Source organism: Dendrobates tinctorius, unplaced genomic scaffold (assembly GCF_039654945.1).
Source record: "Dendrobates tinctorius isolate UK_male_01 unplaced genomic scaffold, ASM3965494v1 ptg000177l, whole genome shotgun sequence".
Taxonomy (NCBI): Eukaryota; Metazoa; Chordata; class Amphibia; order Anura; family Dendrobatidae; genus Dendrobates; species Dendrobates tinctorius.
The window spans coordinates 17,334,360-17,361,945 of record NW_027361844.1 but is presented as its reverse complement, the minus strand read 5'-3'; the positions used below and the strand labels follow the sequence as shown (position 1 = coordinate 17,361,945).

Below are 27,586 nucleotides of genomic sequence, written 5' to 3'. Positions count from 1 at the left end.
GTGGTTGGGTGAAGCCATTTATTGTCATACCACTGTGTTTTCTCTTTTTAAGTCATATTGACAGCCCAAAATATCCAAATGACCCTGATCAAAAATTCACATATTTACAGGGAAATATTGATAGAAGAACTGAGGTCATGAAGTGATTTTCCGCTCCAATAGTCATTGGTTTAACCCCAATCAGAGGAAAAGTATAATAGAAACACGTCACCACTTCTGTATTTATTGCCCAATTCTGGTTTTGGCTTAGGCTAGTTTCACACTAGCGTATGGCAGAGCTGCGGAGGGATGCAGACTTCCTTCGTGAAGCACCGCCACGGCCGCACCTCCTCCAGTTAGCTCCGCTTACGTCGGCATGCGGCCTGCGTACCCTATCTTTAACATTAGATACACAGGCCATGCCGATGTATGCGGATACCTCTGCATGCGTCGTTTTGATGGTGTGGTGACTGCAACAAAATGTAACTCATTGCCGTTCGCCACACCGTCAAAACGGCGCATGCGGAGGCATCCGCATTCATCGGCATGGCCTGTGTACCTGATATTAAAGATAGGGTACGCAGTCCTCATGCCGACGTAGGCGGAGCTGACCAGAGGAGGTGCAGCCATGGGCGGAGATTCACGGAGGAAGTCCGCATCCCTCCGCAGCTCTGCCATGCGCTAGTGTGAAACTAGCCTTACACATACTGATGTAATGCTGACCAAATACTGAATGTGGCCTAAAGGGCAAACTATAAGTTGTCATTTTCCAATAACTGGAGAACCACAGGTCGGGGAACATTGTAATACAACATCTAATAGTTGTTTCTACTTGAAGGAGTCAAATTCATTTGTTCACCTCAAAATTCCATTTTCAAGGCATAATATTACTCCATGCAATACTCTGCAAGCTGCTTCACTGAATTATTTCAATTGCAGTCATTTGTCATGAAAGGCTTTCTCCATTTTGAAGTTTCCTGTTTATGTTCTACAAATAATGTCAGACACCTTTTCTTTTGTGGCAGAATGATATGAATGAATTACTGCAGCATTAATACACAGTTAACCTTTTTTCTAACAATGCAGCAAAAGAGGTTTGCCAGCTGTTAAGCAGTAGGGGTGTCTGCATTATTGTAAGGAGCTTAGCTTCATGATTACAGAAGGGTTCTGCATAATATAGTTATCAGGATTGTGCCAAAGCATGACATAAGCCCAAAAGTGTACATGAAATATTTCTCATTATGTATTTATGTTGCTTTGTGTTATTAAGTATTATAATACTTTCTTGTAAACATTACTAATGTAGATTCTGGCTGCAAAATGAACGGAAACTGAATTTAATTTTTTATATGGAGTTGGATTTATTTCCATCCAAAGATAAAATATTCTTCAGTAATGAATTAATAAGAAAATCAGCCCATAAATTGGACACATATTACAAATCCATAACAGATAAATATAAAATGACCCTGACGCGTTTTGGGCAATACAGCTGAGCTGCGACTAAGAACATAGGTGTATTGCTTGAAACGCATCAGTGATCATTTTATATTTATCTATATTGGATTTTTAATACGTGCCCAAAATAAGGGTGGAAGATTTTTTTACTGTTTCATTGCTGGGGTACATTTTTTCTTTCGAGCTGTCACGATCGTGAAGGGGAAGAGACGTGGCTTAGCTTGGTTAGCTTAGCTAGCTTAGCTTACGCTCCCACGCCGTCAGGCCATGACGACGTGGGGCGTTCGTCCCAGGTGGTAATTGAATGTGGAACCAGTGGACCACAGAGGGGACCCTGGCCTACCCGGATTAGGGAAGGGCAGCGACCATGGTCTGTGGCAGCTGAGCATGCTGGCAAGGTGACGACATGCAGGACTAGACAACACCGCACAACTTCAGGTATGAAGAAACATATAGTTATCTTAAACAAAGTCACAGTACAAAGACAAGACATCACAATGACAGGTTCCCGATTCCGCACATCAAGGAAGGACACACATCCCAGGTTAGCAGACGATGGCAGGAGGTCATCATGGGTTGATGCAGTCCAGGGTCATCTGGCACGGGCTTTCCAGGAGAACCTCTCTCTCTCAGGCCTCTGACATAGCACAGGCACAGCAGGAGAACATCAGACACTGACCTGGGACAGACGTCATCACAGGGCGAACCCCTGGGAATCGCGGCAGGACATCGGGACACATGCAAGATACGGACAGCACAGGTCCAGGAACATCAGCATGGCAGCTCAGGACATCGGCTGGTCAGATCCAGGACTCACAGGCAGAGCAGTCATCGGGAAACAAGGCTGGAGACTCCCAAGGAGCACAGAGGAGGAGTCCAGGGCATCTGGACACCGGCTGGACATTGGGCAGCAGTCATCAGATTCCGGACATGAGACACGACCTCCAGGCACCAGACAGCGGTTGCCAGACCCCGGACATCAGATATGACCTCCATGCACCTCACAGCTATCATCAGGCTCCAGGCACCAGTCAGCGAACACCAGACTCCGGAAATCGGACATGACCTCCAGGCACCAAACAGCGATCGTCAGGCTCCAGACACCAGACGGTGATCACCAGACTCCGGACACGACCTCCAGGTACCAGACAGCAGTCATCAGCACCAGGCAGTGATCACCAGACTCCGGACATAGGACCTAGGAAGGAACTCAAGCGGGATGGTGCAAGTACCGCAGGATTGGACCGGGGCTGAACGGAGCTAGCGCCGCATAGTAGGCAGAGCACAGCGTAGTAGACGCTCAGCAGGAACACCGGACTCCATCTTCAACAGACCAACACAGGTTTAGTCACAGGTTACAGGAAACTCAGTCAATAGGTACATGTTTCAACACACAGAAAGACTTCAGGATTTTCACACAGCAGGAATCCACATTCAAGGCAAGGACTTTTGTACCAACACATAGACAGGGCAGGTCTAGGCACAAAAGACATCAGCTTTCATAGAACTGATCGCAGGCAGAACAGGAGCTGAACACAAGGCAGACCAGGAACAACATGGAGGACCAAACACACATGGCTAGGTTCAGGAACCTAATGTGAAGCTCTGGCAATGTCCAACAGGAAAGAGGAACTTTATATTGGAGCTGCCCCTCAGCAATAGGCTGGGGACAGCAATTCAAGTGCACACACTGCCCCTAACAAAAGCAGGGAAGGTGTGGCCGCACGCACCCTAAGCACAGACAGAAACAGTACAGCATGGCCAGCACAGGAACTGAGGCTTAAGGAACCTGGCAGCGGCTGCAAGCCTGGACACACATGGAAAGTCATGCACCAGCTGTAGAGGGCCTCGCAACCCGCGGATAGTTTCACAGCAGTAGCCAGGGACCGCACATGCGGATGGTCATGCAGCGGAGCAAAGACTCTACAACACATGTACATCTACGCAGCAGAGCAGGGAGCTGAGCAGCATCCATACAGGTAACAGACAACAGTATCCCAGCTGGTTAGGGGGAAAGGAGCAAAGGGTAAGAGCACAGACATGCAGAGTAACGCCGAGTAAACAGGCTACAGACAAGGATACAACGGACACATAAATAGGACTGAGTACAGAATAGGTCAGGTACAGGAATAGGTGCAAGAACTAAAGACGAAGGCCTAGGTATTCTGCCCCAAGGGTGGCGGACTAAGCAAGAACAGGAATCAGGCACGGAAACAGATCTGGGTATACAGCCCCCAGAGAAGGCACCAATACACCGGCGTTACATGAGCACTATCTGAGGTACCAGGACTGCCTCGTGCATGCTGATGGAGGTAAATTAGCAAATAATCTATGTTGGATTTATTTCTAACCCTATCTTCCCAAATGATATTTTCTAGGGTCCTGTGACACTATAAAAGATTACTTTTATCAATATACCATAACAGGCATTTTATGGAGTTTCTAGTTCATGAGACATTAGTTGTCAGGGCTGCATAAAGGTGTTTCTTTTGCTCAATTGCAATGTAAACACTGTAGCCAATCAGCAGCCTCTGACTGGCTGCAGCGCTCCCCCGTTGGATACTGGAACCAGTAGACTGTTAGAGATGTAGCACTAAGTACAGGGGAGCAGTGTCAGGGCAGGAGGTGAGTATTGTCTTTTTTCTTATTTATTCACATCTATAGGTTCCTTATTAAAGGTTTTGACCATTAATTGACAACACTTTTAAGTATTGCCTAGATTACATACATTTATCAGATATGCTAAGTTATTAAAAGTATTCAATTAGTATTTAGAGACTCTAAATGTAAGCAAGACAGCCACATGAGGTTTCAATTTATGGAAAGAAAAGCAGGGGCTTGATAATGGCGAAAACTGAATGAAACAGAAAATTAGGAAGTTGCAATTATTTTTGCTATTCACATCACAGAAAATAATGGCATAATGATAGGATAGGACATTTTGATGCATTAAGATTTTTAGGTGGACGGTCGACCCACACAAATCCTATGATTGAATGGGCCATAGTGCTGTTTTAAAGTGAACTGGTCAGCAGGATTGTGCATAGTAACCTACAGGCAGTGTCAAGCTGGTGCCGTCATACTGATTAAAATGATACATGGGGGTTATAAAATCCATCCTGTGGTTCCTGTGATAGAGATAACCCTCTAAGTTATGTAAATTAAAAGTGTAATGAAAGTCTTCTTTGCACAGGTTTGTGGATGGCATTGAGACTGACTGCAGCTCTCCCACAACTCAGACGTTTGACTTCAATACCAAACCGCTAAGCCAGGAAAACTCGCCGAGATGTTCTAACTCAGGTATGGTAAAACACATAAATGTAACATCTAGTGCACATTCTTAGTCAGCAGCATCCATTATAATCCATTTATAGCATCCATTGCAACCCTATTTTATTACTTCCCAAATAACGTCCCTAAGTAATATAACAGTTCTGACAATCCAGGGGTAAGTACCAACAGCAGAGAATCGCATGTAACAGTGGTACAATAATGCCCCAGATATGCCCAATGGGAGACAAGTCCGGAGACACTGCAAGCCATGGTCACACATTTAGGCCATACAGGCTGCTCACAGTAACATGAGAAACATGTTTCCTGGCACTGCTATACTAAAAAAACAGCGCTTCAGACACTTTCACGATTCCTTGTGTGTTGCCCATGTGGTCTCCACACCAATCTCTGGCTATCATTGCATTCAAGACAAAAGCAGGACTTCTTGGTGAAGAGGATAGATCTCCATTCCAGCCTCCATTGCCATTTTGCTCTGCATTATGAAAACTTTTGAGATCGGTGGCATGAGGTCAGTGGATCAACTGGACATCAGGCTCTTAACCCAATGTCATGCAAACGCCTTCTGATGGGTTGCTTGGACACTGGTTAATGCCTTAAGCCCCCCTTACACACTGTGATATCGCTAGCAATATCGCTGTAAAGTCACCGATTTTGTGACGTTGCAGCGATATTACTAGCGATATCGCTGCATGTGATACTTACCTCCGACCGGCTCCCCCGCTGGTAATCGCTGATCGCGCGAGAAGCTGCTGGACCATTCCTCGTCGGTCACTTCCTGCGGCGCTTCCTGCTGTGACGACGAGCGATGCGTGGAGCCGGGCGGGAGGATGCAGGATCGCCGCGTCTGACAGGTAAGTAGCGATCCCTGTCCCCAGCGATGTCGCTGGTGAGATCTGCCTGAGTGGCAGCTCACTAGCGACCACCTAGCGATGCACCAGCGATCCTGACAGCGTCATATCGCTAGTCGGGATCGCTGGTGCATCGCTAGGTGTAACGGTACCCTTAGGCTTGGTATGTCACGTCTAATGTCACTTTGAGCACAGAATAGATTATTACATGCCATTCTTTGAATTTGATAAGATCACGTGGCTAATCCCTTGAAGGAGGCCTTCTCGAAGGAACGTCACACCGTTCCTTCTCCCAGAATTATGATGTGGTGTAGCATTATGTACAGCAGTTGGACCCTTTAGTCTTCATTCCAAGTAAAATAACAAATCGCCTTTACATTGATTTGGTGGTGGAACCAGTGGTACGAACATTTCTAAAAAGTGAGACTGTGTTAGTGTTACTTCTCTTGAAAGTTTTCAGGAACTGTCTCATGAAGACAACCTTTTCTAAACTGAAGCTGGTTTGGCATTTCTAACCCATGGCAGCCAGCTGTGTGGCAGATCTTTGCTCTCACCTGAGGAAACAAGAGCAAGTGTATGTAAGGCCAAAAAACTTTAACAGCACCTTCTTTGAAAGTTTGATAGAAAGTCTGGTGCTGGGCTCCTAGGAGAATCCTCTGATACACCAGAGCCACTGTGATACAGTTCCTCCAATTCATGTAAACCAGTGCAAGAAGCATCAGGATGTTTTATCATGACTCAAAGAATGCAATTATGTGACCCATCTTGGTATGGCTGCCTACTCAGGAGGGATAACTGATGAGAAGAAAGGGTCCGCCATCATGCACACAGCAAGGGCAAGTGGAGCTGTGGCTCTTTTTTATAGCACTCTATATATTGCCATGTGGTGCTTGTGGACAATGCTGCATTATGGAGATTTTATTGGGCAATGTTAAGGAGAGAATACCTTTATGGTACATCATGTGATGGAACATAGCAAAATACAAAATGAAATCACAGGTATGAAGAGATTCCGTAATATCCAACACAAATCTATCGGCTCTGTATTACAGCTCCGTACTGCGCTGTGAATGATCAGTGACTTTTCCAATGCAGATTATACAATTATTCCATTGATCTGATGACCAGCACCTTTATGTGTGCACATAGTGTTAGAGGGCTGAATTCCACCCACACCAATTACTGATATTCTTTTGTAAGGATATGGTGAAATATTTAATTGTCTGAGTTGCTGCACATACAATGGATTTTGGTCTCTAAGAGACAACCCTGAGATTGCACAGTTATGATGTAATTCATTTACTAAATGTAATTTCTCTTCTTCTCCTTAAAGCGGAAAGTGCGGAGACTAGGAAAAGCATTGTGAAATTAAATCAGGAGGTGAGTTCTCTTTAATATTCACTGAAGTATATGCCATTCGTCTAGTATTATATGGCAGATTTGCCCTTGTTGCACCAGGTGCTCAGCTTTGGGGAAGAAATAAAAGATATTTTGCCCATTTCTCTATTCACGTTGGACCTTTATATGTGACTGATTTTTCAAAAAGTTGATAACCAAAGAGAGAAAACTCAATTTATTTTTTTCAGAAATAGCGCCACTCTTATCTGTGGGCTATGTATGGTGTAAGACTAAGCTGCATTGCCAGACACAGCCCACGGACAAGAGAGGCGCTCTTTTTTGAAAGAAATCAGCAATATTTTCTAATCCCTTAAATCGCCTTTCAGCAACAGTTAAATTTTTTAAAGGGGATATTGAGGATTATTAAAAAATTTTTAACTATGGGCCTAAGAAATAACAGGCAGTTAGGTTGCTAATTTACTGTCTGTTTTGCCTGCCGCCGATTTCTACTAGCACAAAGTGGTCACAGATCGCTCCTGCCGGCGACTGAGCATCTTCCACTGATGTCATGTTGACAGGGCAGCGTTTTTTCTTAGATGCTACTGTGTTGACAGGGCGTGACTGCCGACAACATACTGACAGGGAGCTGCCTGCTGCCTAACAGCGGGGAGCCGTCTGTCAATCAGCATGACAGCAGCCCGGAAGAGGAGCTCTGCTGATGTGGAGCAGCTGAATCACCGGCAGGAGTGGTCAGTGACCCCTCTGTGCCAGTGCCAGGTGGAACAGGCATGTAGTTGCTTGTTAGCATTTAGGCCCATAGTAGAAAAAAAACAATAAAATAGTCCTGGACAACCACGCAACCACTTTAAGGCTATGTGCACAGGGTGCGGATTCTGCTGCGGATCCGCAGCGTTTCAGGCTCTGCAGCAGATTTAGCTGCGTTGTACAGTAACACTGTTTTCAATGGTAAACTGAAAAAACATTGTGCATATGCTGCGGATTTTTCCGCGCGGATTTGCTGCAGGTTCAAATCCGCAGCATGTCAATTCTTTGTGCGGATTCTGCTGCGATTTCACACCTTCTCCATTGTAGAGGTGTGAAACCGCAGGGCTAAGCTGCAGGCTAATTCGCAGGTAAACTGCAGGTCTTTTGACCTGAGAATTTACCTGCGGACTTTTCCAAATCCGCGCTGAAAAATCAGCAGGACCTCAAACTACGTGTGCACATAGCCTTATTAGCATTAGGCTTAGCTTGCATTTTAATATAGATTAATCACCAATCTAATCACTAGCGCAAAGAGTGATTTTATTAAAAGCAGCCCAGTAAGTGACACATCACTGAAACCAGGGTCTCTGCCCCTGCGTCATGCTGCTGTCAGATGGAGAAGCAAGAACCTGGTGACAGATTCCTTTAAGAAATAATACAGCATTGATAAGGAAATGGTTAGACAGACATATGAAGCCTAACCTCATCAAAGAAGCTTTCAGCCATGTTAAATGGATTTTTCCAGGAGATTAACAATCATGGGTGCAGAGGTTGTAGTTATACCCAAGTCTTGGAGTCTACGGTTCCCAAGTGTCCCTTTGGCTCATTTGATAATTATACACTGCTGTTAAAGTCCTGTCATAGATTCTGCATTGTAGCTTCCCGGTATTGCCACTTAGTATTGACTTATTATCATTGTTATTATTGGTTATTTCCATATTATCTTAGGTAGTGTCCTCTGTTCATAACTTATATAGATATTTATGGTGAACAATGAAGTTTATGGAGAGTGCGGTGTCCAGGAACTGTAGTACTGGAACTACCAGATCCCCAATTTTCCCCATAAGCAGGCTAGTAGTGGTTTTGAGAACGTACACTCGCAAATATAGATATATATAGATATATCATGTATTCCTAACAGGGGAATAACCACTTGAAGGAACCATGCAGAGACCATAGATATGTATATGCTTGATTTATTGTATTTATTCTTACCATGTTTTATGTCCTTTTTGTAGATGACCGTCCTTTCTCAACAAGTGACACAGTTAAGTAAGGACCTGAATGAAATGCTTCAGCTTATGAGGCCTGTTCTCATAAACCAGAGCTACATGCAATCTCCCTCTGCTGGCCTCCTTACCCCAACCCTGAATAACACCTACAGCAACAGCAGCGGCTTTTGCAGTGGACAGCAGTCCCAAATTACCATTCCCAGCCTTGTTGGAACATCCTGTCCTGGTCAGACACGGGCAGATGTAGCACAACCTAACACAGCTTGGATGGAGGCCTTAAATCAGCCTACTAAGGCTGCCCAGCCAGAGAATTCATGCAGGAAAAATGTCCACCCTGCCCTTTCTCTGGATTCATTCCTCAGACATTCATGTACTCACCACAGACAGCACAAGAGTTGTGGCCCTATGACTGTGAACCAAACACTGTCCCCTTGCCATAGCCATTTCCCTCAAACACAAATGAACCATGTGAGCCAGGTAATGCATAGTAATTCATCTCCAGTGATGGCTTCTCATCAGTCATCCAGCAAACAAACAGAAGTGCAGAAGCCCAGCCCTAGTTTCACATCCAGCAGATCATTCTGTAGCCCTCAAGACGCTGACCTCTTGGGATTGATGTCGCGCGACTATCGAGAGCCATCTTCAGCAGCTCTCGAACTGGTACGTACTTCTTCTGGAGAATCACAAGGGGACATCATCAGGTTTATAGATGATGAGGGCACAAATGTGTAATACTGGAGATTGTGAAGCCAAAGCACTGACCATGGGGATATTTACCAAAGTGAAGCTCTCCAAGGCTGGACCAAGCTACTGTAGGATAATATTATCTTGTTGACAAGAGAATGTCTAGAATGTCTAACTACTGCCAGATTTTATTCTCCTTGCCACAATACTGCTCAGCAGGCAATGAGAGACTCAATTTCCATCAGTTTTATTTTGTTTTTGTTTGTTTTTTTTACCTAAACTTGCAATTTATAGTGAAATAAAACCATCACTTTCTAAAGTTCGGTCTTTTGGCTGCTAGTATCTCCAGCTGCATCATTTGAGCAGCTTGTGCACATGGACTTTAAACAATTTATTTGTAGCGACTATAGATCGATTTTTATGAAAGGGACCAGATCCAGTACACAAATGGTTAACGGGAACAAAGGTGTCAACGTGCATGGAACTTAAACAGAAAACCATTTCTTATAGCATGATCTTAATATTGTTAATACTGACTTATTAGAAGAATGACTACAAATTTGAGCCAAATATTTTAAAAGGGAACATTTCTGGATGGTTTTCGTTTTTCTTTACCTTATTTTCTGTTTTTGAGTATAAAAGGACCTTATTTTTCTATATTTGCTACTTGAACGTTTATACTGAACTTTTTTTGTTCTGATTTTTTCTTTGTCATTCCAAAGCAGAGAGATTTATTTAACCCTTTCATTGCTAGAGGGGACTTTAAAAAAAAAAGAAAAAAAAGCACATTAATTTGCTATGAGACTGGACCCTCTGGCAGGGAAACATTTACAAAATAAAAGGGATCAAATTAAAGGTGCATGCTGTGCAACGCATGGAGCATTTTCTGGAAAGAGGTATACCTGAGCAACTGGAAGAATCTATTTATTTTGCTTTAATAAAGATAATGTGTTACAAAAAAACTGTTTCTTGTTGATATTCAACTGCAATTCAAGTATAAAATAAATCTACACTGACCACAGCATTCATTCACCGTCAGGCATGCTTCTTTATGTTTTACCACTAGGGATGAGCGAACCTGTGGAAGTTCGGGTTTGGCTGAAATTGAGAAAAAACTTTGGTTCTTTGGTTCTGGTCCGAACTTGACCCAGAACACAATAGAAGTCAGTGGGGACCTGAATTTTTGGTGCTATAAAATGGTTGTAGTAAGGGCTGGGGGTCTACAAAAGGAAGCAAAATGGGGGTAAGAAGAGGACAATCGCAATGCAAACAATTGTGGATAGGAAAATGACTTAAAATAACATAAAATTTTAAAAAATAATGTTGACCCAGGAGGCGGAGGTCCAAGTGGAGCAGTGTGTGTAGTTTACTGTACTTGTTAATAACTGAGAAAAATGATCGGAGTCCCTCCTATTTTTAATAACCAGCCGATAAAAGCAGACAGATGTGAGCTGGTCTTACTATGCTGGGAAGGGGACAACATCCATTTAGCTTCCCAGCCTATTAATATCAACACCCAGCTGTCTGCATGGCCTTAGCCAGTTATTAAAAATGGGGCCAGACTAAAAAAAAATGAGGTGGGGTCCCCCCCCTTTTAATAAGTAGCTAAGGAAAAGCAGACAGGTGAAGGCTGAAATTAATAGGCTGGGAAGGGACCAAGGATATTGGTCCCCTTCCAAACTAATTACATCAGCCCTCAGCTGCCACAGAAATGGCGCATCCATTAGATGCCCCAATTCTGGCTCTTACTCTCAGCTGGTGCAACGGCAAGTAGGGTAATGGTTTTGAGTTGATGCTAGCTGCTGACATCAAGCCCAGGAGTTACTAATGGAGAGTATAATTATAATTAATAACCCCAAAAGAAAAGGTCTAGGTAAATCGCCCTTCCTAACTAACATAAGAATCCAAACAAGCCGGAAGAAATAGCCGAACATCAATTGAAAATAAGTGCAATAAATTTATTAATGCCCACAAATTATTTTTTTTAAAAAGGAGAAGAAACAAACAGGTGTAACAGCGCCATGTACATCACAGTCAAGTTCACAACTTGTGAGCTGTAGAGATATAATTACATATGTGCAATTTGCACAGTATCACATATACAATCAATAAAAAACTCTGGCAAAAGTACAAAATACTGTTTATACAATATAGCATCCAACAACTCCTAGCAATGGGGGGCGTATAAAAACAGATATGCAACCTCTAATGAGGTATATCCCCCCAAAGATACGGTAGTTACTGACAAATGTCATAGGAGAAATCTGGGATAAATTTATTAGAAGGAAAAATCCCACATAATGTAAAGCCAATACACAGATTATTGCACAAACACCAGTTTAAAGTGCAGCCCAAAATGAAGTAAACATGATAATCTAGTAGCAAAGTGTTGTGTGCATACCAGGCGATGAAAAACAGAACCCCGATGGAGGCAGAGCATGGGTTAAAGGGGGTTTAATAATACAGTGGATACTCCACACAGGGAGAAGTTGGGAAAGGGCTTACTTCAGCCGGGGTATTATAACAAAGAAAAACAAGTTTAGGTAAATAAGGCAAGCAGTTCAGAGGTAATAAACTTATTAAACCAGCAACTTCAGCAGTTGGAGTCCTGGGTGTAAACGTTGGTGCCAAGGCCATGGCGCGTATAGGGTCAGGTATAGTCGTGGAGAAGATGGCGTCCAGGATCCTGGTGATGGTGATGATTCCTTGTGGTCCTGGTGAGGGTCTTGGGTCCAGAGGATAAAGGGATGGGGTGGATAAAGTCTCTATCCTGGGCAGAGTTAATCACTGCGCAGCAACTGTATGCGGACTTATCAGGGCACAGTTCAAAACGGGTCACCTGGCTTTCCTGCCAGTATTGTCATGTGTCTATGTTCCTCCCAAATGCCTGTCAGCGGTATAAGAGGCGTCAGCGGTGGCAGCGGTGTCGCTGGACATGGGACAAGAGTCCATCAGCAGTCTCTGGTCATGGCACTGCGGTCCCTCGGGCTTGGGCCTGCACCAACATGATGCTCCAAGGTCTAAGCACTCACAGTGTTCACCTGCGAGCCGTGCTTTCCCGCACGCTGCGGCTTTTTAAGCTTAGCCACGCCCCCTATCACTGAGTGCAAATTCCGGTCTGGAGCCTTAACCTTTCCCTCATGCAACAAAGGTGACAGGCCCGACAGTTCCGGATCCGTCACGGAAAAGATACACCTGACCTGGTTCTTCTCCTTAGACCTGCACCACTCCTGGCAGTTTAATCCACTAAATTCTGCAATCGATAGCGATCACATAATTTAGAAGGCAGGCAGAGGGAGGGGGCCCCCTCTACTCTCTGATCAGCACCCCCGCAATTTCATTGCGGATGCCTGATCAGGTCAATACCCAAAGGCATCATGACAATATCTGGGTCACCAGAGTTAGCAAGCTTGTTACACCATGTTCAGAGCATGGTGTGTCAAGCTTGTATGTCATGGCATCACTGACAGTTCATGACCTAAAACTGAAACGCACTTAGGTTATGCAGCAGGACAATGATCAAAAAAAAAAATCAGCAAGTCAACCTTTGAATGGCTTTAGAAAAGCAAAGTTAAGACTTTGAAGTTGCTTAGTCAAAATCCTGACCTTAGTCCGATTGTGATGCTGTGGCATGACCTTAAAAAGTCAGTTTATGCTGGAAACCCTCCAATTTAGCTGAATTACAACAATTCTGCAAAGATGAGTGGGCCAAAATTCCTCCAGAGCATTGTAAGACTGATTTCAGTTGTTGCTGTTAAGGGTGGCCCGACCAGTTATTAGGTTTAGGGGGCAATCACTTTTTCACACAGGGCCCTGTAGGTTTGGATTTCTTTTTTCCCTTAATAATAAAGACTTTCATTTAAAAACTGCATTTTGTGTTTACTTGTGTTATCTTTGTCTAACATTTAAGTTTGTTTGCTGATCTGAAACATTTAAATGTGACAAACATGCAAAAGAATAGGAAATCAGGAAGGGGGGCAAACACTTTTTCACACAGCTGTATATAAATAATATGACACCCTAGATTATGTATAGGATGTGAAAGATAATGAATAGATAGATAGAGCGATCTGAGTTAGATAGAGAAATATATAGATATCCCCACCAATTAAAATGGCGAAACTGACACTTGGCCAGAGGTGAAGCAGGGGAATTTTTTTTTTTTACTGATTTAATGGTGGCATTGCCCCCTGCAGCCTTCTGCCCTAGACACCTGCCCTCTGGTGCCTAGTGGCAAATATGGCCCTGCTCAGGTAACATTTGCGATCCCAAATGTTATGTAAACTGTTCCTAATGAAAACTTCAAATCAATCCACAAAGAAAAAAAAGTCGCCACTCAGGACCATCATCTGCTATCAGAAATATAGGGGGCTTCCACTGTACTGGTAGTACAAAGGCTCTGGAAAAGTGAAATGGCTCCTCACCCCTCCCCCCACAAAAAGAAATTATGCGCTCCCAAATCCAAAAGCCCTCCTTGCCTTCTGTACCCCAGTGTGCACCTAAACCACATTTAGGGTCCACATGTATGGCATTTTTGTAGTGATGAAAGCCCGCCTAATTTACAGGTACATTTTTCCAGAAGCACTACAACATACCGGTGACTACAACGTCTGTTCACTACAATAGCAGATTTGCAATTTTCACTTAGCAACATTCACTGTTGCTTGTTTCTAGTAAACATCCATGGAGTCAAAATTATATTTACATACCTATAAATAAATTCCTAAAGGTATATAATTTAAAAAATGGGGTCACTTGAGGGGGATTCTGCTCGTCTAGCACTTAGGAGCTCTGTATATGGAGTTTGCAAACTATTCTAGGAAAATCTGCACTCCAGGAGACAAATCGCGCTCAGTCTGTCCCTAGCCTCGCTGTGTGACTAAGTAGTACAGTATAGGCACATATGGGTTATTTCTACGTTTTTCCCCTATATTTAACATGGGTGCACATACGTGCGCATTGGCTTGCGTATGTATGTGTTTTTCGTGCACTGCGTTTTTTTATGGTGTGCGTCCTTAATTTCCAGACGCTACATGTTGCATTTTTTGGTCTGGACAACCACTTAAAAAAACGCATGCGCACGTTTTGCGCAAAAAATTACCATTGTGGTCTATGGGTGCGCATGCGCATGTATGCGTTTTTTTGCGCATGCGTTTTTTTGGTGTCCATTGGTTAGACTAGTTATAAAAATCCCCACCAACAAAACCCTCATGTCTATATGAAAGCAGGTGTCTGCCAGCACTGTACCATAACTATGATGACAGCCTGGAGAGCAGAAAGACTGCAAAAGAAGACCATTTTCAATTCCAGCTTCAGCGGCAAGAATGTGAGTATTATTAAATCTAATAATGTATGCCTTTCCTTTTAAATTGTATATGTACTAATGCTTTGTATTATTTTTACATGCAGTATGTCTTCGGAATCGGAATATTCACCATCCCGGCAGGAACTGGCGCAAGCAGACCGTGAGGTGATTATTTTCGTGCGATTGGTAAGTATATCTGCTGCTTCTCAAAATCTCTAACGTTTGTTGTTTTTTTTCAGACATCGTTATCTTCAGCGGACGCGACTAGTGAGGGCGAACAGCATGAGCAGCCAAGCCAAGTCCCGGTGGTGATATGGAATGTAAGTATCAAATGATTTGTAATGTTCTTTATTTTTTATCTTCTATATTTCCTCTTTTCTGGATCTTTTTTGTAACTTTTTATTCACACAAAATTTGAATATTCTAATGAATGTGTTTTGTCTAGGTTCCACAACGGGAAGAAGACGTCTACCTGGATAATGAGCACCTTATCCGCCTGGTCCAGGAGCGTGCCCCGTTGTGGGACAGCCGTGACCGGCTGTACAAGGACAATGTGGTGACCCGGCGGCTATGGAATGAGGTGGCCACAGCGTTGATGGATGGCTGGGACAGCGCCACTGCATCCTCCAAAAAGGCGTTTAGTAAGTATTTCCCTGCTCTGTTATGCCGCAGTGACTATTGTCCTTGATGGCACTGTTGGGTTTTGTGCTAGATATATTCTAGCAGGAAACCCAACAGTGTCATCTGGCTCAACAGTGACTGCTTTGGGCATTGTATTGCTGTATTGTGCTGCAGTGACTATTGTCCTTGATGGCACTGTTGGGTTTGGTGCTAGATATATTCTAGCACAAAACCCTACAGTGTCATCTGGCTCAACAGTGACTGCTTTGGGTATTGCTGTATTGTGCCGCAATGACTATTGTCCTTGATGGCACTGTTGGGTTTCGTGCTAGATATATTCTAGCACGAAACCCTACAGTGTCATCTGGCTCAATAGTGACTGCTTTGGGTATTGTATTGCTGTATTGTGCCACATTGACTCTTGTTCGTGATGGTACTGTTGGGTTTAGTGATAGCATATGTCGTGCATCATACACAATTGTTAAATGTTGTTTGTTTGTTTTTCCAACAGTGGACAAAGTCCGAACACGTTGGCGCTCGATCAAGGACCGCTTCAACAGTGATGTTTGTGTTGAGGGCCAGGTTCACAGTGGTTCTGCGTCAAGGACAAGAACAAGATGCCGGTACTATCAAGCGTTGCAGTTCCTAAGACCGGTCCTTGCCACCAGATCGTAAGTATTATAATTTTTTGGTTTTTATTTTTATTTATCTGTGTTTTTCTAATCCACAGCTGATGCTTCTTGTAAAGGCATGACAGTAATAATTTTCCTTTCTTCCACAGCACCTGGAGCAGCACCCTGCAACCTGGCCCTGGAACGGTCCTTCATCGGACGACCTCGGACCAATCTCAGCCATCCGACAGCCAGGAAGCACCTTGCACGTCAGCAACACAAACAGCTGCTGACCAGGAAGCTGGTCAATCAGGTGTTCCCCTGTCCCAGGTCTCTGCCTCTGGTTATGTGGGCACTACCCGCCAGCGGCAGAGGGCCTTGGACAGGAATGTCTTGCCCGAGTTTATGCACTTGAGCGAGGCCTTTAATGCCAGCCTCAAGTCACTGTCAGAGAGTGGAAAGCGGTTTTTCACTCATGGAACGTTGTTTTAACCACATGGAGCACCGCTTCCATTCTGTCGAACAGCGCCTTGACTGTCTGGAGGCCGACCTCAACAGACCAGCGCACCTTTTTTTAGTAAGATTGAAAAGGGCATGGCGGAACACCTTAGTCCTAAGCAACAGCTGAGTGTGCTGCAGGCCTGCAACAATGCTTTCTTGCAGGCTATGCAGCATAATCGGTACGGGCAGCTGTCAGTGGTGTCATTTCCAACTGCACGAACACCTCTATTCAAAGCCAGGACACCCACCATTACACCACCACAAGTCTGAGTGCTGCTGGTCACTTCACCGACACCACCATAGCAAGTGCTGCTCCTGTCTGGAGCACCACCGCCACCCCCATGCATGCTTGGAGCACAGCCACAGTAACCACTCCTCAAACGTGGAACAGCCCTGCCGCAAACACTACAACATGTACTAGCCCTGCCACCACCACTCCGCAAACCTGGTCCATCACTGCCACCACCAGTCTTCCTGCAAGGACGAGCACTGCCACCGCCACCACAGAGCATCAGCAGCAGCCACAACAGCAGCAGCAGCCACAGCAGCAGACGGGGGATCCACATTCCTTATTTGCCCCAAGTTCCAGGCAGTGCCAACAATCAAGGCGGGCAGTTTAAGGAGACAAACAGTTAGGACCACTGTAGCTGAACCTCTATCCTCTCCCCCTAGTGTGTCTAGTCCCATTCCCATAACTGGACTCCCTTCCCCCACAAGTTTTGTTGCCCCTTCCCCTAGAACACCTTCATCGACTATAAGCTGTTCATCTTCGGCTAATTTCACACTTGCTTTTTTTTGCAGCGCGTTTTTCCCGCAAAAAAACGCATTGAAAAAACGCATACAAACGCATACAACTGCTGCGTTTTTTTCAAGCATTTTTATGAGCATGCATGAAAAAAAGCAGCGTTTTTATGCGTTTGTATGCGTTTTTAGTGCGTTTTTACCGCGTTTGCGTTTTTTCCAAACATTAGGTGGCCCCTCACACTAACCCAAACCATGACTTTACTAACCCTAACCCTGACCCTAACCCTATCCCTGACCCTAACCCTAACCCTGACCCTAACCCTGACCCTAACCCTTAGCCAAACCATACTAACCCAAACCCTAAACCCTAACTAACCCTAACCCTGACCCTAACCCTGACCCTAACCCTTAACCAAACCATACTAACCCAAACCCTAAACCCTAACTAACCCTAACCCTGACCCTAACCCTATCCCTGACCCTAACCCTGACCCTAACCCTGACCCTAACCCTAACCCTATCCCTGACCCTAACCCTAACCCTGACCCTAACCCTTAACCAAACCATACTAACCCTAACCCAAACCCTAAACCCTAACTAACCCTAACCCTGACCCTAACCCTGACCCTAACCCTAACCCTGACCCTAACCCTTAACCAAACCATACTAACCCTAACCCAAACCCTAACTAACCCTAACCCTGACCCTAACCCAAACCCTGACCCTAACCCAAACCCTGACCCTAACCCTGACCCTAACCCTTAACCAAACCATACTAACCCAAACCCTAAACCCTAACTAACCCTAACCCAAACCCTAACCCTGACCCTAAACCCCCTTAACTAACCCTAACTCTAACCCAAACCCCTAAATTCCATGGTTAACAAAAAAAAACGCATGTGCAAAAAAACGCATACATAAGCATGCCAATGCGCACCCATAGACTTATAATGGGTGTCTTGCTGTAAAAAAACGCATTGCGCGCGCATGCTTTTTTTGAGGCAAGTCGGAAGCCCAAAAAATGCAACAGGATGCATTTTGTGCGCCCAAGCGCATACCGCAAAAAAACGCATGCGCGCAAAAACGCATACAAACGCGTGTGTATGCGCACATAAGCGCATCCCATGCAAAGTATAGGAAAAAAAATCGCATGCGTTTTTTAGCGCTAAAATACCGTGAAAAAAAACGCAAGTGTGAAACCAGCCTTCACTGCACACCCCCAACTTGCAACCATCTGCCCCCAAACGCAGAAAAAAATAAAGTTTTATTATTATTTTTTTGGTTAAAAATAAATTTAAATTTCTGGTTCACCATAACAAAGTTTGATTAATGTTTTTGGCGCCGCCTACACACTGCGCCATACACACAATGCGCCTTAAACTTTGCAAGGTGTCATAAAATGTGTTTTGAGGATTGGCTGTTTTTACCATCCTCATTTCACTTATTGTGATACTAGGCAAGGGGGATTATAGATATACCTTGTAATTAACAACATACTCTTATTACGTGTGTGTTGAATCTACTGATGGGTAAAATACACGTCATATGTTCAATACCAAGGCCTAGTATAATAACTAGAGTTGACCGACTAGGATCTAGTTTCATGAAACACAAACTGGTCAAACTAGGGCAAAAAAAGTCGGAGTTTCATTCAAAACCCTACCACAATGTTAGTTAATGGGAAATAAAAGTCGGCATTGAGCAGATTACATTCATCCACTCAATGCAGACTTTTATTCCCCATTGACTTGCATTGGGGTCGGGTTTTGAACGAAACTCCGACTTTTTTTCCACTAGTCGGACCAGTTTCATTTGAAATGAATTTGGTTTCATGAAACCCGATCCTACCAAAGTCGCTCAACTCTAATCATAACTATTTATCAATCATAACCTGGTTAATACACATCATATTTAACCTGCAGCGTTGCTTACGTACCAATATATTTCACGCAGACTAGCGATGCTGCAGTTTAACTCATATGTGTATTTACCTGTCCAGGTGTGAGAACATCATGAATTCACAGGTATACATGGGAAGTTTTTTATTTTATTGGAGTGTAAAAAACAATGCACTCGGTACTGGTATCAAAACAGGTTTTTTATTAACATACACACGAAAACATTTTTACACCATTTCATCTTGCCAGTGCACCCGTCCTACATCAGAGATAAAGTAGGCCGCAAATTGGTCCCTCATTTGTCCAACTTCAACGGATGACTTGAGAGGGTGCTGAGTGAATTCAGGCAATGGGTTAGGAGCAGCATCATCGTGTTCAAAGGTCGGGTGCTCTTTAGCCATCACAAAATTATGTAGAACCACACACGCCTTCACCACCTCATCCACTGTTTCAAGTTTAAGATTAATGGCTGTGCCGAGAATTCGCTATCTGGAGACAAGAATCCCAAAAGCACACTCGACAGTTCCTCTGGCCCTGGTCAGCCTGTAAATAAAGATTTTTTTGGTGTGGTCCAAGTCACGGCTGGAGTAGGGTTTCAGTAGGTTTGTGCACATTTGAAAAGCCTCATCCCCAACCATTACAAAGGGCAGTGGCGGAGCTTCGGTGTGGGGAAGAGGCCGTGGCATAGGGAAATTAAATTGGTTGCCATACAACTTCCGGCCCATTTCTGAGTTTTTAAAAGCCTGGGAGTCATTACCACAGCCAAATGCTCCAATGTCCACTGCTACAAACATACATCCGGCATCCACAATGGCCATGAGTACTATTGAAAAGTACTTTTTGCCTATGATATGTTATGTCGTTGCACTGTCTCTTCTGATCCGTGTATCTTTATGACTTTATGATACTGCTATTTGTCAAGGGATGATTCCCTTGCTTTTCAGGCTAAAATGTTGCTAGCCTTTAACTATATGTTATGTTATGTATATTCTGTTTTGAGTTCTCCTTCCCCTTTCCTTCCCTCTTTCCTCGTTCCTTCCCCCCCTCCCTGCCCTTCCTTCTCTGTCCCTCCCTACACTTTAAATTTAAAAACCCAATAAACTGTTGGAAAAGAAAAGTACTTTTTGCAATTATAGTACTCAGATACAGTTCTTTTGGGTTTGATGATCCGTATGTGTTTACCATCAACAGCTCCCAAACAGTTGGGGAAATTGCAGACTGTCCAGAATTTGTCAGCAATTTCCATCCACTTTTCAGCGGTGAGCAGGGGCATAAATTCTGGACAAAGAACGTTCCAGAGAGCCCGGCAGGTGTCCGCAACAATTCCAGACAAGGTAGAGATTCCAATACGGTACTGGAAGTGTAGTGAAGATAGGGTCTCCTCAGTCGCCAGTAATCTGCGAAACAGAGAAAGAAGTAAAATTAATATTTCTGTATATGGTTTTTTAAAACTATAAAATAAAAAAATTAGTACATTCACGAAAAATGATTGGCCCAGGTTTTGAATAGTACATGTAAAAAAAAAAAAAACCCATCAGACCCCACCCCTTGGTTTTTAAATATTACGTACCGTAATGTCACCAGGAGCCGTTCCTCAAGAGGAATCGCACGACGGAGCTGTGTGTCCTGTCTCTGGATGGATTCTTGGACACGAGCAAGCAAATCCCTGAAGCTTTCTTGGGACATCCGGATATAATCTGTAAATTTCTCCGGGTTTGCCTGTAGCTCACTGTAGAGGGTGTGGTACGCCCCACGGCTCTCCCGGAGTTCAACAATCAGATGTATCCACATACACCGCCGCTGCCGTCTTCGCTGTCTCTCTCTCTTCCTTTGTTCATGGCAAGCAACTGCATATGTCCTAGCCATCGCGATGTCCAAATCCAAGTTGAAGTGAAAACTCTTCCAGCGCAGATCCATGTTGACACGAGAAAAATCAAGCAAATGTGAAGAATACTGTATACAGGGTCTATATATTAACATACCAAACCGCCACTGACGTCACATTGGTCGTGTGTGGTGCGTTTTTTTCCTGCATGTGCATAGAAATGCTTGAAAAAAACGCAGCGTTTGTATGCATTTTTTTCATGCGTTTGTGTGCGCAAAAAACGCACCACAAAAAAACGCAAGTGTGAAAGTAGCCTTAAACAAAATTTTGGTGGTAAAAAATGTAATTTTGTTTTCTTCACTGCACAATGGTATAAAATTCAGTGACACACCTGTGGTGTCAATATGATCACTGCACCCCTAGATGAATTCATTGAGAGGTGTAGTTTGTAAAATGTGGACATTTATGGGGCGTTCTGCTGTTCTGGCACTTCAAGTGCTCTCCCGGTCAGTCATGGCACCCTGAAACCATAATAGTAAAATCTGTACAAGAGTATGGCTCTTCTCCCCTTCTGAGGTTTGCACTGTGCCTGAAAAGTATTTCCAGATTGCCTGTAGGCTCAATCAGGAGAGATTTTATAACAAACTAAGGTCCATTTTTTCCTACTAGCCCTTAGAATACTTAAAAACTTGGGGCTAAAACAACATTTTAGTGGTAAAAATGTAATTATTCATTCTTCACCGCCCAGTCATAGAAAATTCTGTGAGGCACATGTGATGTCAATATGATCACTGAACCACTAGATGAATTCATTGGGGGAGTGTAGATTGTAAAATTAGGTTTCTGCTGTTCTGGCACCTCAAGGGCTCTGCCAATGTGACATGGTACCGTCAAAGCAGTCCAGCAAAATCTGAACTCCAATATGACGCTTCTTCCATTCTGAGCATTGCTCTGTGCCTCAAAAGTATTTTTTGACCACATATGGGGTATTGATATAGTGAACAGAAATTGCACAGCAAATTTAGGGGTCCATTTTCTCCTGCTATCCTTGTGAAAATAAGAAAATTTGGGGCTAAAACAAAATTTTTGTGGGAAAAATATATTTTTAATTTTCACAGATCAACTTCATGAAATTCTGTAAAGCACCTGTGGGTTCAAGGTGCTCATCACATATCTGAATAAATTCCGTGAGGGATCTAGTTTCCAAAATCTGGTCACTTGTGACGGGTTCCACTGTTTAGACACATCAGGGGCTCTCCAAACATAACACCACCAGACCATTCTATCAAACTCTGTATTCTAAAATGTCACTCCTTCCTTTCTGAGTCCTGCCATGAATCCAAACAGTAGTATCCCCACCACATATGGGGTATCTGCATATGATGCACCACTTCTGGTGCAGCTGCAGGCTGTATTTGTAGGTTGGGAATGTCCCAATTTCCAATGGCGTTTCCAGCCTATTAATATCAGCCCACAGCTGTCTGCTTTGCCTTAGCTTGTTATTAAAGAGGGGGACACTATGTTTTTTTATTTATTAGCTTCCAGCTGGAACCACCTGAAGGCTGTGAACTAAGGTTACCTTGCAGTTATATTTTACTGTACTTGTTAATAAATGGAAAAAATGACATGGGTTCCCCTCCTTTTATAAGGGAAAGCAGACAGTTGTGAGCTGGTCTTATTATTCTGGGAAGGGGAAAATATCCATTGACCTACTTAACCTATTAATATCAGCCCCCTGTCTGCTTTGTTTTTGCTGGTTATGGGTGGACCCTAATAACAAAATGAAGAAGTGGGGTCCCCCCCAGTTTTTAATAACAAGCTAAGGAAAGTAGACAGCTTGAGGCTGATATTAATAGGCTGGAAAGGACCCCTTCCCAGAATAATAAGATCAGCCCACAGCTGTCTGCTTTGTCTTAACTGGTTATTACAAATAGTGGAAACCCCATTTTTTTCAATTCTTTATTAACAAGTACAGTAAAATACACACCCAAGGCACTGCTCCACTTGAACCTCCACCTCCTGGTTCAAAATGATTATTTTTAATTCTATGTTATTTTAAGTCATTTTCCTATCCACATTTGTTTGCTGGGGAATTGTCCTGTTCTTACCACCATTTTGCTTCTATCAGACACCCCCATTACTAACCCAGTAAGCAAAAAGATAAGAAAACACAATGAAAAAAACACTCTCTAACTACTAAAAATAGAGGAAGCCCATGTCATTTTTAGGGGGATTCCCCCTGTGAAGGATGACACCAGAGAGATCATGCAGAATCCCTCCACTGCCTCCATATGACGAACTCGCACCTCATCTGACGTCACTATGCCATTGAGACCGCATGGTATGGTCTCCTCATTTGCACCAATGTAATGTTCCGCACCACCTGGGGACAGGTAAGGTCAGTTTGGCACACACACCCTGTCCACACGGATCCAGGGAGGCACTGGGAGTGAGAGGTTGTGGCCCAAGCAGTCACTGATGTGGCACCATGCTCACTCACAACCCTGACAAGCTGAGAGTCCCCTTTCACTAGCACCAGTGAAATAGAATACTGCCAGTTCATTTGGAATGCCACGATTTCTTCCTTGGATATACGTTCGGTCTGTTAACAGGATTATATTGGGCCAGAAACCAGCCCCGGAAGCGTGAAAAGTTAAACTGAGAAACAGACATATGGATTTGTGAATTGAGGTAAAAGAGCAAACCAAGATGAAATTATATATTTAATCAGAGAAGGAAGATCCGGCACTGAAGACTTGATAAAATCCACAGGAAACTTTATTCACATATTTTCATAATAAAAACAGAAAGGGGAGGAAGACCCCCACGCCTTACGCGTTTCGAACCCCACAACAGGTTCTTCTTCAGAGACATAAAGCAAAATAAATTGCAAACTAGTTATAAACATTCTCAACCAACCGAGAGACTCCACACATGTGTATAATCAAGGAGGCAGGCAATTAAGCCCTCAGATTACCGGTGAAGTCACTCCCTTGCTTGAAAAGACACCTGAAAACCAATAGAAAAAACACACAAAAATATGTATGCATTACGTACGTATAAATATGCAAATACATGACAAATTACAGATAACACATTAATCTTATTCATAATACATAGAAATCCACAATCCTCAAAAGAAAGAGAGAAAAAAAAAACACCTCAGTGCTCAGTAAAAATACATGAGATCATTCCTATAATTTAAACCTTGCGGGTACCGTGCATCAAGCGCAAGTATCCAGAATGCTTCCCGACAATGTAATATATGTTCCCAGTCACCCCCTCTGCTGGGTTTCGCTACCCATTCTATTCCCTTTACTTTGAGACTACATAAATTTCCCCCATGTATTTCTAAAAAAGGTTTAGATAAACCAGACACATTCTTGCGACTGGACATGGACTCTGGATTAGAGGCAGTAATGTGCTCACTTAATCTCCTCTTCAAGCTGCGTGTGGTACAACCAATATAATAAATACCGCACAATGTGCACTCTGCCATATACACTAAATGAGTGGTATTGCAGTTCATATAGGTTTTAATTTTATAAGATTGTTGTGTGCTATAATTAAAAAAATCTATCTGTGATATCCATATAACGGCGAAAGCCGCACAATTTATCGCCACACATGTAATTACCCAAATAATTTAACCACGTGGGTTTAGTGCGATCAGACAAATACAACAAGGGGGACAAAAAAATGACTCCAATTTTTAGCCCTCTTTGGAACACACCTGTATCCTCCAGCTAATATTTGCGATAAGACCGGATCTTGGTGCAGCAGGGGAAGATGTTTACGAACACCCTTGTAATCTGAACTAAAAGCGGTTGAGAAAGTAGGGATATTTTTGTTTTGATATATGATGTATTACTTTGCAATAAACTATTCCTAGTTTCCACTTTCTTAATGACCCTGTCCAACATCCAGTCCTTGTAACCCCTTTTTGATAACCTGGTGCAAATATTGCAGCTTTCAGATTTATAAAGAGCATCATTAGAACACGTTCTCTCAGCACGGATTAGTTCACCCAACGGTAAATTACGTATCACATGTGGCGGGGGTCAACTCTCCGCATGCAATATAGCATTGCCACTAGTTTCCTTTCTAAATATGGAGGTATATATATTCCCTGTGTTAACATCTCCTGTAATGTTAACATCAAGATATGTGGCACAAGCACCATGTATTTCATAGGTGAACCTGATATTTAAGGTGTTATTTCCAATGTAACTGAAAAAATCAAGCATGCCTGGAGAGGGAGATACATCGCTGCGACCGAACCATAACAGGATCACATCATCATTGTATCTCCCCCACCACAGTACATTATCCAAAAAAGGATTATCCATAGTATATATGTATTTAGTTTCCCAAAAGGACATATATAAATTGGTTAAAGTAGGAGAAAATTTAGACCCCATCGGGCAACCACACACCTGAAGATAATACTGAGTATCAAATTTAAAAAAATTTGTGCTCAAAAGATGTTGCAATCTCCATTCAATGTCAGCAAGCAGTTAATCCTAAATGCTATCTCTGTATTTTCAACTCTGCAAGCTTATATCTGGTAATCAGCTTTTCCAATCTCTGCTCTGAATCCACTCCTGTGTCTCCATTCAATGTCAGCAAGCAGTTAATCCTGAATGCTATCTCTGTATTTTCAACTCTGCAAGGTTATATCTGGTATATAGTTTTTTCAACTTACTCTGCTTGTCCCCTTATGTTGTGAGGTCAAGAAACTGTTCAAAGTGCTTTATGATCCATGTAGTGCTGGACATGTGTTTATTTGATCACAACACTTTATTGGGTCCTGGTGTCTCAATTTAGTGTGATTGATTAACGAGAAGAGAGAGAGCCAAAAAAAAAAAAAAACATCCTTAGCCTCCTATATATTCAGACATAGTTTGGGGAAAGCATTTATGCAGGGGGCATTTATGCACACTTTATCGAAGTACAGTTTATCAAAGTACTGGCAGTTATAACATGGCAGTGAGACAGGTAAGACATTTATATACATCTACTCCCTGTACATTTGGAGTACAACAAATATATACCATATGCATTTGTGTAATTTTTATTCTGGCCGCTGCATTCACACACATCCACCGCCCTGGCATTAACTCTCTACACTCCATCCATATCGGCCCCTCGCTCCTTTCCTCTCCTATGTATAGCACTCACGCTCTTTTCACATTGCTAAATTGCACAGATCCAGTCAGTCCCACCATTCAACATCAGAGACGCTCTCACAAATCACTTAACCATCTGCTCACTCTTTCTATCCTCCTTCTCCTAGTCGCAGGAGACATTGCTCCCAACCCTGGTCCCCCATGTTATAGAAAGTCAAACACCCCGACTGCTACACTCAGAATCCCCTCTAATCTTATTAATATTCCCTGCATGCCATCTGTCTCTCTTAATTGTGCACTTTGGAATTCTCGCTCAGTGTGTAACAAACTCTCCTTCATCCATGACTTCTTCCTTTCTAATTCTCTCAACCTCCTGGCTCTTACTGAAACCTGGATCCAGCAGTCAGACACTACCGCTGCTGCTGCTCTTTCATACGGGGGGCTACACTTCTCTCATACCCCAAGATCAGACAATAGAGCAGGTGGAGGGTTGGTCTGCTCCTATCACCAAAATGTACCTTTCAGGTTATCCCTCAAGTACCCTCACTAGTCTTCCCTTCTTTTGAGGTCCATGCCGTCAGACTCTACACCCCCTTCTCCATGCGAGTGGCGGTGGTGTATCGTCCTCCCGGCCCCTCCCATCAGTTCCTGGATCATTTTGCCACTTGGCTTCCACATTTTCTCTCCTGTGACATCCCTACCCTCATCATGGGAGATTTCAACATCCCCATTGCTCTTCCCCTCTCACCATCTGCTACTCACCTTTTATCTCTAACCTCCTCATTTGGCCTTTCGCAGCTTACTAATTCTCCAACGCATGAAGACGGAAACTCCCTCGACTTGGTCTTCTCTCGGCTTTGTGCAGTGGATGATTTTGCAAACTCCCCTCTCCCACTCTCTGACCACAATCTTCTTTCATTCTCTATCAAGAACTGCCAGGCTGTTCAGGTCACCCCCACTGTCCAGACTTATAGAAACATACAGGCCATTAACACCCAGAAACTTATGAAGAACTTGCAGTCTTCATTGGCCCCTATCTCCTCCCTCTCATGTCCTGATTCTGCATTGAAGCATTACAATGAAACACTTCAAAGTGCCCTGGATGAAATTGCACCCCCTATAAATAGAACACCACAACGCAGATGGCGACAACCCTGGCACACGGTGCAAACACGTTTCCTGCAGTGGTGCTCCAGGTGCGTCGAACGTCTGTGGAGAAAATCCAATCTACACGAAGATTTCATCCATTTTAAGTTTATGCTTAGAACATACAACACTGCCCTTCACCTCTCCAAACAAGCCTATTTCAACACCCTCATCACCTCACTGTCCAATAACCCGAAACGTCTCTTTG

General features: G+C 43.5%; 1 protein-coding gene across 1 annotated transcript in view; it reads left to right on the top strand.

Annotated features, from left to right (window-relative positions):
- Nucleotides 1–10,628, top strand: part of LOC141054283 (voltage-gated delayed rectifier potassium channel KCNH8-like) — an 883,800-nt gene extending 873,172 nt beyond the window's left edge. Inside the window, exons 13-15 of the mRNA XM_073551561.1 lie at nucleotides 4,631–4,737; nucleotides 6,913–6,959; nucleotides 8,921–10,628. Coding sequence (XP_073407662.1) covers nucleotides 4,631–4,737; nucleotides 6,913–6,959; nucleotides 8,921–9,646 — 880 coding nt within the window. The 3' untranslated portion in view covers nucleotides 9,647–10,628. The remainder of the gene's footprint in view (nucleotides 1–4,630; nucleotides 4,738–6,912; nucleotides 6,960–8,920) is intronic.
- Nucleotides 10,629–27,586: the final 16,958 nt, after the last annotated feature.